At 35.3% G+C, this 13,669-nt stretch overlaps 1 protein-coding gene across 1 annotated transcript; it reads left to right on the top strand.

Annotated features, from left to right (window-relative positions):
* Window positions 1-1,207: 1,207 nt before the first annotated feature.
* LOC134656378 (uncharacterized) lies at window positions 1,208-6,668 on the top strand. Its single transcript, XM_063511893.1, has 4 exons — window positions 1,208-1,365; window positions 1,940-2,121; window positions 2,962-3,072; window positions 6,515-6,668. Exons 1-4 carry the CDS (start codon window positions 1,231-1,233, stop codon window positions 6,657-6,659), a joined length of 573 nt encoding a protein of 190 aa, XP_063367963.1. The 5' UTR covers window positions 1,208-1,230; the 3' UTR covers window positions 6,660-6,668.
* Window positions 6,669-13,669: the final 7,001 nt, after the last annotated feature.

The raw sequence follows: 13,669 nt of genomic DNA, 5'->3' as shown, positions 1-13,669 counted from the left end.
ATACAATGTGGTGAAGATTGCCTATAAGGAAAGTCCGTCTACAAGCTCTTTCATTGCTTCTAATTTTTGCGTTAGCACACATACTTACTCTACTTACAGGAGGTCGATAAAGCATTAAGAGTGAAACTTTTCTTTTTTGACTCAGTTATAAAAATAAAAAAAATCGACATAACGGGAAATAACATTTTATGAGAGTTCATATTTTTTAAAATTATCGAAATATTATTAAAACTGATATTTGACGCTACTTTGAATATAATTTAACTGCACCTTGCTATAAACTACGAACCTACTAAACCAAATACGTCAAATAAACACGCCAACCTAGATTAGGCCAAGATATTATTAATTTATACCTTTACATTAAGGACTTTAGAGTACCTACCTATAATACTAAACCCACAAATAATGAAAAAGTGAAAAGTTTTGTAAATATTTAAATACAAATTATTTCATGTTTAAACCATGACTTGCAACTTTTCCCACCGAGCGGAATTAAGCCATGCAATCCTCTTATTCGAAAACCGAAAATCTCTCAACCGCCTCATTAAAAAACCAACTTTAATTATTTCACTATAAGAGCGAAAACGGAAAATACGGAATAAAATGTAGACAAGAAATTCCAAGAAGGTGCTAAACGTGACAAGCTAATGAGCAGAGGCGGCAGTAGTGCTCTAATTCTTAGGGCAAACAGCGCGGGTCAACGGACAGCTCCTTGTCACGCGCTGAGTTTTGAGTGGATATTCTTTTCTGTATTACAGATGTGATAAAGCGAAATAAACTGTGTAGACTTAAGAAGGAATATGTTGCTTCGGTAAAGAGATAATCAAATTTCAATACTTAAAAAAAAATTGCTATTGAAGTAAATGTGATTTAAATGTCTGAATATACATTTTCAGAGCGTATTGGCATCACCTTTACCGCAAAAAAGGTAAGTAACTAACTTATAGTCGATTGACAACAAGTTGTTATCACACTTATCAACAAGGCTAATTCGCGAACGCGAAATCCTGTATACCTATTAAATATATCAGTACCTATGTTGGATGATCCACAACATTCCAAAGGTTATTTAAAAATCATTCACAAGAAAACGCTCAACGAGCCGGCCGCATTGCGTAAGAATATACATTTATTCTACGTTCTAGAAGGGTTATTTTATAGACATAAAGGAGGGTTAAATTTCTAGGGTTGTTGTCCAACAACTTTATAGACTTAAAATACTTTAAAATGTGGTGCCTGAAGCTAGTGGTGGTATGCTTGTTTCTGGTAGAGAGTGGGGGTGACTGCCCTAATGTGAAAACGCAACTTAGTGCCATAAGGAAAAGGAGGCATATAACGTTTCCCGATGGAGCGGATTTTGTTGTAAGTTTGTTCTTATCTTACTATTCATTTCTTTTATGAAAATATTAACTTTGAGTTGGTCTTAGGGATCGCCTGGTCCTACGTTTGTTGTTTTGATTAAATATGATTAGTATCTGAAAACCGGGACAGTTATGAATGTTATAGCGTTAGCAACGTGATAGCGAGAGTGTCCATCTCTTACAATCGCGCGATGTTAGTAAGCGAAGTTTATTTTAACACCTGGATAAAGCTGTTAATTATACACCTGTTTTACACCGGTTTTATATTTATCTTTCTCAGTGTGGCTTAATTTGGCCCTCTCGTATTAATAAGGCCCTAAATTTGTTTGCGTCAGTGTACTTAGTCTTTAATCTTTTTTCCAACAGTGTAATGGGATTGTCCGGTGGAAGTATTTTACAGATGGCGTCAGCATAGGTTTTACCTGTTGATACTACGACTTGTTTTTTTTTTCCTTTAAGACAAATCATAAAAATCAAAACTAGAGACACGTAAAATCTATGCCAGCGCCATCTAGTTATGAAAACCTTCAACACCGTCAATAGTGCCAATACCTTTGACTATATTGTCTACATAGATGACGATCTCACTGGTGAAGGCGTTCATGACGCATGCCCCATCAGGATGGAACCTCGCGCTGGAGATCGACGTCCTGTTCCCCTTGCCAGACGCTAACTTCACCAACGCCATCTATCGGAGGAAACTGCACCACCGGCAGAAGAGGGAGTTCTGGGAGAGACTGGAGAACGCTCTAGACTAGTGAGTGTTGACTTTTACTAGCATATTTGATTGTTGGGATAAATGCATAATAATTGCCTGACACCAACTTCACCAACGCCATCTATCGGAGGAAACTACACCACAGGCAGAAAAGGGAGTTGTGGGAGAGGCTGCAGAACGCTCTGGACCAGTGAGTGATTTTCCTTAAAGGAAAAAAAAAACCGGCCAAGTTCGAGTCGGACTCGCGTTCCAAGGGTTCCGTACATTAAGTCCGACTCAGGCTTGACTGCACATTTCTAATAGGTTTTCCTGTCATCTATAGGTAAAGAACTATTTTGTGTATTTTTTTTCTAAATTTTAGACCCAGTAGTTTCGGAGATAAGGGGCGAATGGTCATTCTTTTGCCTATTTTCATGAATAACTGCTAAACTATTAGTCCTAAAATTATTAAAAAAAATATTTGAGATTCTTACAATGAGCTCTTTCATTTGATATGTAACACAATATAGTTTGAAAAACGTTATTTTATTAATTTTCTCATTTACCCCCCAAAAATGGCCTCCATATTTAAAATTCATTTATTTACGTTACACGTCCACATGTAGGTCACAAACTTACATGTGTGCCAAATTTCAACTTAATTGGTAGTTTCGGTTTTTTCCTTTCTAGGATTCAATTTTTTCCTTTTGAGGTACGGAACCCTAAAAATGGAAAAGGTTACGCTTCCGGCAGGACTTGAACCCGCATCCTCCTTGCATCCTCCACAATCCGTGTGTTGCTCTTAACCAATTGAGCAGTGAGTGATTATTTCATTGCGTGTACGGGTGTGTGCCTGTGTTATATGCATAACTTAATTTATCTTTTTATTTACATTTCCAGTCACAATGTGAACGGGCAAGCTTGCATATTACGGAGCATCTGTGAAGCCAGAACTTATTTAGCGGATCCAGGGAAATCACTCGTCCATGACCTGTTACGAGTAATTTTTACGTAAGTTTGCCTGTCTATAAAAGGATTCAATAAATCAAAAGCAATTGTACATAAATCTACTAATCGCAGTGCAGTCGGCCTCAGATATATCGGAGCGGCCAAGGTGTTCACATATATCTGAGGAAAACCTTTATTAAATATCAATACGTTAAAGTCCTTCTGGAGAAATTTATGAGCACCATGGCTGCTCTGATGTATCTGACGGGGACTGTATGAGTACAACAATTATTTTATCAAACTCTGCCGTTGTCCCCTGGCTGACAAGTAAATCATACTCAGAAATGTTAATACAATCTTCATAACGCAATATTATAGAGTACAGTCAGGGAATTACCGCGGTATTGAATCGCTTGGCAATCGCTGCGATTCCGCTGCGGTATCGCCGCGGTATCGCTGATCGCCTTCTAATCCGCGGACGTGACGCGAATTCGTGTTGTTACAATGTAAAGCTTGTCATACACTAAAATGCAAAACGCATATTATAAACGTACCTATATTTTGAAGTGCATTATATACGTTTGATAATGCAAAGTTTGTATTTAACGTAATAAACACAACCGTTTGTCCAAATTGTGAACAGAAATCCGTAGTAAAAATATTTTGAACTCCAACAAATACTTAAATGTGAATTGCATGTTATACGAAGTATAATATGTAATTATTTAGTATCGTACTTAAGCGACCCAGTGATCATTATTCGTCTATTTCACTATTGTGTATTCACTATTTTTAAAACCTAGCAAATATGTATATTAAAATTCATGTACATCAACCCTTAAAAATACGAACCGAAGAATTTTAATTACTTCAGTTCAGAGTTAGAGAATCAATTTATATTCTCAGGACGTGTAAGCTATCGTGGATGATTATCAAAGGAATACATCACATCACACTTATGCTTTCGTCTGAATATAGAGCCTTAACTGTTCCTCTTAAGGTATTATTTGCTTTGTCAGAGATTTGTGATATAAGAGATTGCGAGAATTTCTTGTGCTATCTCTTTCTGCCAAGTTCGAGTAGCATCGGATCATTGTTTGGCAGAGCTGTACTGGGTTACACTTAATTGATAAAATATCAATTAACTCTGATGTTTGTACAGTCAGATCAATTTCCAGAGTAATTTGACGCGTATCACTTACCTCGTTATCTCGTTACATTATAATTATCTTCCATTTTCTACGTTTATCATTATGAAGAATATAATTCTTAAGTTGGAAAATTTCAGCCAATGGAGAAATTGACAGTGACAGTAATGCTACTGCAGTTGTCATCCAAACCATATTTTTCTAATTTCTTGCTATAATTGGTCAAGCAAATCTTGTCAGTGGAAAAAGGCGACAAATTTGTAAAATCGCGTGTTAGCAACACTACGTTTGAATTGTTCAAAAATCGCGTGTCATTTATATCTTATCTGTGGAATTGTTTTGTTTACATTTCATCGTTGTTCGATGTACATACATTGCTGCTTTTTGTTCGTTTCATAGGGATACCATACTTTAGTTTGCTTTACATTGCTACTGACATATCCGGCTTGACAGACTATAAAAGCAATTTGTGTTTAAACATTGATGAATTTGAATAACATTTTTTTTGCTTGAGTGTATAATAACGTGTGCATGTTTAAATATATATATCTTTATTTCAGAATATTAAAAATTCCATACAATATTGTTAGTACCATGATACATTACAGCTACATGTTAGTAATTACAATAAAATTAATCATTAACACAACATTTTGACAATGAGATCAAGATTTATAATTTTTTTAAATTATAAGATTTATAATTTTAAGTTTAACTAAAACTAACTTTCACAAAAACCTTTAAGTACCTAATAGTGTTACTACAAAAATGTTGTAAGTAAACTTTTTGTTGCTGCGAAACTTTTGTGTTCAACAGCTTAAGTAAGGATAAGAAACACGCTTAAAGTCTTTAAGAATGTACTAACTTGGCCAAAAGTGTAAGTACCTTTAATAAATAGTTTACAACAGAATGTATTTATTTTTGCTGAATTCTTTTGTATGATTACTGTTTAACTTGAACTAAAGTAGGTTTTTACCGACGAAGTAACATTGCATCATACCTTATCATGCCTTTATCTATTTTTCTTCTTAAGTTACATTATTTTATAATATGGATAAAAATAAAATACAAAAATACAAACACAAACAATACAAAATGCTGCTAGCAACAGCTCGAGGCAGAGAGAGGAACCTAATTACTTGTTATAAAATGAGAGAGTGAGGGTTAATATTAAAATAATTAATTGTAAAACTAAGTTCTTTAGAAATATGACATAAAGTTTCGCAGTTTTAAATAACTTAAAGGCGATATTTATCAAGCGGGCGCCTCGAAGACACATCGCCCCGCGGGAGGTGTCCACGGAACTTATCGCGAGATATTTCACTGGCCGGTTATTGCATTTTTCAAAATGGTTTGGAAAAGGTAAGCTTCTTCGCGAGCATAAAAATCTGATTTAATTTTAAAATTTAAGTTGCAACAAATATTCATAACAAAGTAAAGTACCTATGGGTCTACGTATAAATCTCCTTTGAGTGTTAAGTTATAAGATCGAATTCCTGTTGTCATGAAGTAAATTACTATGTTTTTCGGATCACTCGCGTATTTGAAGTCGAAGATTGGCTGACTGACACAGACCATTAGCTCGCCATGGTTTGCTATTGTTCAAGAACAAAAAGCATCACTAAAGTTTTGTTTTGTCTATGGCCACAAGTTGCTGGCAACACTTTTTTCTTCTTCTACAACAATCATGGCCGCATCACAGTACGGTTGAAAATAATTTATGTTTTTATAACAATAAACGTATAAAATGGTCTTTCCGTGTATTATTTCTAATACAGTTATTAAAATTACTATTCCTTTCCATTTAGCCTCAAAATATCTTAAAATTTTAATATTTTAACAGTTTAAGCGATAACAAATACAAAGTTAAAACCAGCAATTAACAAGAAGTAACAAAGAAAGCCAAATGAAATAAGCAAACGTTGATTAACGTTGTACTTACAACAGTTACAACCTCAACATATTTTACCTGAATATTTACGCGTAAAACTAGATATTATCCATTAATATTATATAGCAAGCCTTGTTGAACAAAATATATTGAGAAAAAACAAACAAATCCATAATACTTGAGCAAGGTCCGCAAATATCTCATCCTAAAAACAATGGCCGCTCTTCAAAACAAATACGCATCTCCACATATCTTTCAAGAATCTATAATACATGAAAAAGCATATCCTCCTTAAAAAAACTTCGGCTAATACGCTCTTTTTCAAGTAAGGAAGTTGTTAAGCCACAGTTTTAAAAAGAAAGATGTCGTCTTAAATCCCTAATGGAGTTACTACCCTTTTGCTCCAGTGGCGTTGAGGCCGTTAGTCTCAGATGCAATGGGTTTAATAAATAATCTCTATCCGCAGGGTGCCGCTTCACGAGAGGGGGTTCAGGGAGGAAGTGGGGGGGAGGTACGAGGATCTGCTCGACCCCCACCTCTGTGACAAGGTCAACGACTGTCCGATTTCTTTGCTGCAAGTTGTTTTGGCGCTGAATAAGCAGAGGTATTAGGAATGTGCCGTTTTGAATTGAATTTATGCTAACAATGTACTTAGTACCTGTATTTCGTTGTTCGTTTTGGCTAATCTACTTTAAGCACATGTTAAAAGAGTAATCAATTCTATTGAATGTTTTGGTCATAGCTGGACAGAAGTCCGTTAATCCGTTAATCATTAATTAACGAAGTTAAGTTTTCGAGTAACGGATTAACTTTAAAAACCTGTAACGGACTTGTTAACATCCGTTAACTTTCCTTAAGTCCGTTAATCGTTAATACCTAAGTACCTACTCACACCAAGGCCGCGCGCTGCCGCGCCGCGCCGATCACGTTCCGACTACTTTGCGTTAGGTTTGTATGCAGTGCAACTTTACATAGCGCGAATCGTACTACTGACTAAGAGTCTGATATTGCTTACCCCGTGCGCCGTATTAATTTTGTTATTACGAGAGTATGACAGAGTCGATCGCGGCAACCTGAGCAGTTGCCATATAAGATACACGGGTGCGAGCGAGACAAATATAACAACTTACTTACTATTCGAGACCGAGCGGTCACAAGACACGACGATATGATTATTTCTACTAGTTTTATTTCCTATTGCGTACATTTACGATTTCGAGTTAACGATTAACGATTAACTTTAAGTTCCGTTAAAACTTTTGAAAAGTAACGTTTTAACGTTTAACGAAGTTAAGTTTTTGTTTAACGGATTAACGATTAACGAAGTTAACTTTTTGATTAACGGTGCCCAGCTCTGGTTTTGGTAACTACAAAACATGTTAATATTGACCAAGTTAACACTTTAATCTCCCGCGTTTTGTCATTAACGGGTCTTGCGTGACCACAGCTAGTGCAACCTAGCTAAAACGTCGGAAAAAGGTAAAATAAGTAATGAAAATTAATCACGTTACACCCGTTAATGACATTAATTAATGACCAAGTTATAAAGAATCGTTACGAATATCTTAAAAGTTCAACAGAATATCGTAAAAGAACTGCTACCTAGCAGTAGACTAAATATTTAAGTTTTATACGGAACAAAAAAGTATCATAATATAGTTTTGTTTTCTTTCACTGTGTATTTACACGTTTACAACTTCCTGTTGTTTAATAAAACATTTTGAATTATATGTTTAGTGGTTTTATTTAAAATATAGCTTTGGTTTTAGTGAACCGAGGTACAATACGTAGGTTTCATGTAACTTAAGTAAAAGTGGGTCCAGTGATAAGATTCCTATTTACAAGATTTATAGAGCCCGAAACAAATTTAAATTTTTTTTATGGATTCGACACGATCTTGAAGATCGTCCGCGCTGATTGGTGCATGCGAAATGAACTGAAAGTCGTGCGTGAGATGCTAAACAATATTTACAAAGATATATTTACATTCCAGTTTTGGAAAGAAATGTACTTACAAAACCGTGAATATATTTTTAAAAAGCCAATAATAAAGCTTGTAATGATCGCTTTTATCCCCTCAACATCAAATAACCCTCACCTGAGGAGGAGGGCGGTGTACTGCACGCCTAGATTACCAGGTTATTGAAACGATATATTCCATTAAACCGAGTAGAAAGTCACTGCCGGGATGGTCGGAGTGGAAAGAGACCGCGTTTTTGGCATATACATAATATTTATTAGTTCTAACATTCTAGTTCTTTGTCTTGTAAGAAATTTCAAGATCACATTTGGAATCTTGAACTGGTTAAGTGAGAGAAGTTGATGTTAAGAAAATAATTCAAAACCGGGAACAGTGGTGGCGTGGTCTTGTTCGGAGGCAAAGGCCCTCTTTGGGTCGTAAAAAAATTGTTATTTTAAATCTATTTCTATCACTTTTCGTGGTAACTTAATTAAATAAGAATCAAAAATGTGCGTTTGTACGGAGCACAAAATAAAAATATGTTTCAACCTCTTAAGAGATAAGTAAAAAGTACCTATTAAAGAAAAGAAAAGCTGATAAAGGTAGAAAAGTTCACTTTAATTATTTGAAATTTCTATCTAATAAATGAAGTCATGGAACAAAGTTTATTATAATATGAATATATACATTGTGAATTATTTCTACTACCTAATAAAACATTTGTGATCACACTTACATACCTAAAAGTAAAACAGTAAACGACACACTTTGTTAAATTTTGTCCCTTTATAGCAAACCCAAATGACGGATAAGGACAAACGATTACCAAGGGCTTGTTTTAACAGTCGTTTATATCGCCAAAAATCGCTATTGTTTGTGTCATGGACGGATCCTATAGCGCGGCCTCTCACGTGATCACCCCATCCATTAAGATCGATCATATGCTGAAACACGCGTTATACTTAACAGTCGTTTATAATCGCCAAATATCGCTATCGTTTGTGTAATGGACGGTTCCCTCAGCGCGACCTCTCGCGTGATCACCCCATCCATTAAGATCGATCATATGCTGAAACACGCAACTCTCGTTTGCATTAAATGCGTGACTCGAGACCTTAAGAAAACTTCATCTCAGCGACAATAGATGATGGAGGGGCTGCGATGTTTGGAGGAGTTTTAAAAGAAAATAAGGCGTACCTTTGAGACGTTTTCCATTCTTTAATCAATTTAATGACATCATCAATAGTAGCGGATGAAGCAATGCAATGGGCCAAAAATATCTGCCACCCTGAAATACTTATTTTGTGTTTAAAAGTATCTGGTACCTACAGGGTCATTGTTTACATAAAGAGACATTTATTTTTTAAGTTATTAGACTGTAGATACTTCCGACGCGTAGTTTGATCGGATGACTTATGATACTGATTGTACAAATAATATAAACAAAAACAACAAGATTTCTAAATTGATTTTTGTAAGTAACATACCTCAGTGTACGCAGGGACACGTAATAAAATTAGATCATAATAGGGATGATGACACATGTTGAATTTTATAACAAAATCTAGTAAAATAGATAGCAAACGAGCAATTTATCACAATAATGTGGATATTAAAATAAAAAATTGAAAAATTACAAAAATACAGGACCTGAAAGTTTCAAAATTTAAGTTTTTTTTAACTTCCAAAAACAATAAACGTAAGGGTACTATTCGATTCCTTACATTTCATCCAAAAAAATATTGTATAACAACTATATACTTAAACGCAATATTTCCCCGACAAAAACGCAATTATCTTGTTTTGTCCATACTACAAGATGGGCTCCCAGAGACCTTGACGTCACGTTCCCTTATCGTTTTGTTTAGGGCGTTTCGCGAGTGAAGTGCGACTGTCGGCCTTTGACTACAATTTCTGACTTTTGTGTTACTTTAACGCAATGGGTCTCATATAGACATTTGATCCTAAAAACAAACCCGATCGATTGATACCATAAATGAAAATTTGTCATGTAGCCTATTCTCTACGCTTTAGCTTGTATTGATATCTAGATGTTAAGCATGCTAGAAAGAGCACTGTGAATGTTTCAACTATAAAATATGGTTTTATCGGTAAGGTCAAAAGTTTTCTTAACCATCCATATAAAAAGTCAAATTGTCTTGTGTTATTTAGACAAGTTTTGACTAATAGACGGCTAGGGGTTTAGGCCGCGCCGCGCCGATGCGGTTATTGGTTTTAAAGTGACTCTTACGTTATACATACTAGTATTTTATGATTTAAGCAGTACCTAATGTTTAGTTTTTAATGTCATTAAGTATATCACCTCATTCATTCCCACCTCTTTGTATATATTATGTCGTTTGGGGAAAAAAAAAGTAATAAACAAAAGAGAAGAAGAAAATCTGTCAGAATTGAGAAAACGTGCGGTGCGGACAATTTTTCACGTAAAGTGTCATTCAATAGAACTTGCTCACTATGTAAACAAACCGCCATACTAAAAATGACACTGAATGTCAATTTACTAGTAACTTTTGTTTACATAGTTAGCAAGTTCTATTGAATTACACTTTAAAGAAAGATAATATTAGTTTTTGAAGAACTGCGGAGTTTGTGACCAAGTTTGTGGCTGAATATTGCGGAAGGATATTGCGGATACCTGCACCACGATACTGGGGGTGAGTGTAGGGACCATATCTATTTATTTTATATTTTTCTGTTTTTACATCTTTCATACGAAAAGGGTGTTGATTTGCCATTTGAGGCCATTTGAACCAGCGTAACTTTAGTTAGGTCAAAATCCACGCCGAACCGGCTGGAAGGCCTTTCTTTTACACCTAATAAACCCAACGGTATGCACAATATAATGTTGAATCGGGGAGCGAGCCCGCAATCTCCGAACAACGTTTAAAGGCATCAACAAATCACTGGATTGAGTTGCATAATCCTCAGATCAGTTTTAACCGGGAAGATGGATTTCAACTGTCAAGTGTCCGAAAATCAGTGAGATTCCGGTTTGCAAACCGAAAAGCGACTGGTGTACCTATTGTGAATGTCATCCGTCGCGAACTTAATAGAGTTTTAAGACGAAAGTGGACGACTGTGCGAAACCACCTTTTCATACAAACGTCCCCATTTTTCTCTCTGGATATTGACAAAGGCTCTGTCTTCATTTTCCATTGTAACTAGGGCAAATCGTCGATCAGTGATGTGAGTGATGAAGTGAGATTACTATAAAAAAACCGGGGAGGAAAATGGGGACTACGTTTGTATGGAGAAACGGTTGTCCACTATCCTCTTAAGCGGTAACGCGGATGGTAGTTAGTAGACGTACCTACCTAAGATTATATTTGCACGTCAGTATTTCCGTGAACATAGCGCTTTCAGTAGTACCGAAATATCGGAAACTCGTAACAATAAATTAATTTTTCATCATCCAGTTATAGACTTTAATTACAATAAAATTATGAACCTAGGTATTTTATATTGTCGCTACCCTCAATGACTACAAACGTGCGTTTAACTCGAAAAATTCCACCTGTGATTGCAAAAAATATACCGACTACAGAATCGTCGCCCACGTAAAAGGTCTTAGGTTAAATGTTACTTAGAAACTCTAGTATAGAGACCAAAAAATATTACCAGATACAACTTCGTAAATATCTAAAAATTGCTAAAACATACCCATAGTAGCTTAGTGTCTCATGTTCGACAGTTTCCTAACTGCGAAAAGTGACTTCAGTTTCAATTTAAAAATCATAATCATAATCATAATCATTTAATCGCAATCCATGGTATTACAGGTGTTAACTTAGATTAGGTTACCATTACCATCACAAGCCGTAGTTAAAGTGACTTTAATGCGAGCGGCGCTCTTAGCGGCGGCAGCAGCTTGCAGCTGAGAAAAGTGCCAGTAGAGACGCTAAGCGCGCTTAGATTCAAATAAAACATAAGCGCCATTTTGCTGGTTTCTCTTAAAATTTTCAAATAATTTCTCAAATTTTAAACGATTTCTCTTTTTAATCCACAATATCTGGGAGACCGAGCTTTGCTTGGAAAACATTATAAAAACTCAAAACTGCGTGTTTTCCCAGAGATAAGGCCTAGCTAGATCGATTTATCGCGCCCAAAAACCCCCATATAGCAAATTTAATCGAAATCGTTAGAGCCGTTTCCGAGATCCCCAATATATATATACATATAAATAAATAAATAAATAAACAAGAATTGCTCGTTTAAAGGTATTAGATTTATAGACGGGTCTATCGCGACATTTATTGACAATAATTAACATTATGTGTAGTGGGTGGTTTGAAAATGTGATGTCTACCGCAAACTTTTTCATACACTTTTCGTCGGGTAGTTGCACAAATCTCTGTTTTGACATTTTGCTGGGACATCAGCATGGTATAATAATATACTCCGCCTGGTACTCTCTTCCGAGATTCGCGAATGACCTAACTGGCACTTGCCTACGTCATCATGCTGTTTACAGGTTCTCAAACTTTAAAATGTGGGAGAATTTTAACCAACAGTGAAAATTATTTTAACGGCATTAATTTTAAGTTATTCATGTAGAAACATAGTAAAATAAAACAAATCTATACTGCACTTTTCACTCCTACTCTTACAGTTCCGAATAGAGCAGCCAACCATTTTCGTAACAAAACATTAATTACGAAGCTTACGACGTGAAAAGTTTGGAAAACACTGCGACTGCTGACACTGAGCGAGAAGGAAATAACAATTAACACGCGTTCGACAAGGACGGTCGGTCAGGGACAAAATGGCGGATTGTCAAATGTGACAGCGCTATCCTGTGTTGCCAGTAGTGTAAACAGAATTACCCGAACGTCTGAAATTTCTTTCGTGAATCGGAAGATATTGCTAACGAATAATTAAAAATGATGTGTTATTGTAAAATTTAAGATAAAATACATATAAATGAAAATTATTAAATTATAAAGAAATAAATTAACTTATTAACCATAGATATAATGTACCCATGTAACATGTTATGTTGAAATAAAGTGGCAATGTTATTGTGACGTAGGCAAGTGACACTCTGGGAAGAGAAGACCATGTTTTATTAGACCATGGACATCAGTTAGCTGCGACCACGACCAGTGAAACCTGTGTCGAAACGTCAGTAAATAAAGGTAATAAAATAAATTTCGCGATAGATCCGTCTATAAATGTGTTCATAACGCGAAATATTATAATTTCTCTTTTTGATAAAATGAGCAAATAATTAAAAAGTAATAGGTAATAAGAAACCTAAAGCCACTCCCACAACACTCGAAAAACATTTCTGTGTCAGTGGGTAAAAAAGGCTTAGGTATAACTAGCACCCTTCTTACAAAGTAATCTCCTTGATGTCCATGTCCGCCTGGTCCATTAGTTTTAGAAAGGTTTTCGAGTATTTTCCGGCCGCGACGGCTAATTATGTCGCACAATCGAAGCCCTTTGATATTTATGAAGCTTTTACTATTCTAATTTTATTAAAAAGCTATTTCTATATAACGTGGTTTATTATTAGGTATGTATAATTTTGTTTTAATGTAAATTCCATATTATTTATTTACAAACAAGATACTCGTATATACAGTGGTATTACTAAAATAAATTAAAAACTAGCTTAAATCTAAAATAGGCCCTTATTAT

This window comes from Cydia amplana, chromosome 18 (assembly GCF_948474715.1).
Source record: "Cydia amplana chromosome 18, ilCydAmpl1.1, whole genome shotgun sequence".
NCBI lineage: Eukaryota > Metazoa > Arthropoda > Insecta > Lepidoptera > Tortricidae > Cydia > Cydia amplana.
This window is presented reverse-complemented; position numbering and strand designations above follow the sequence as displayed.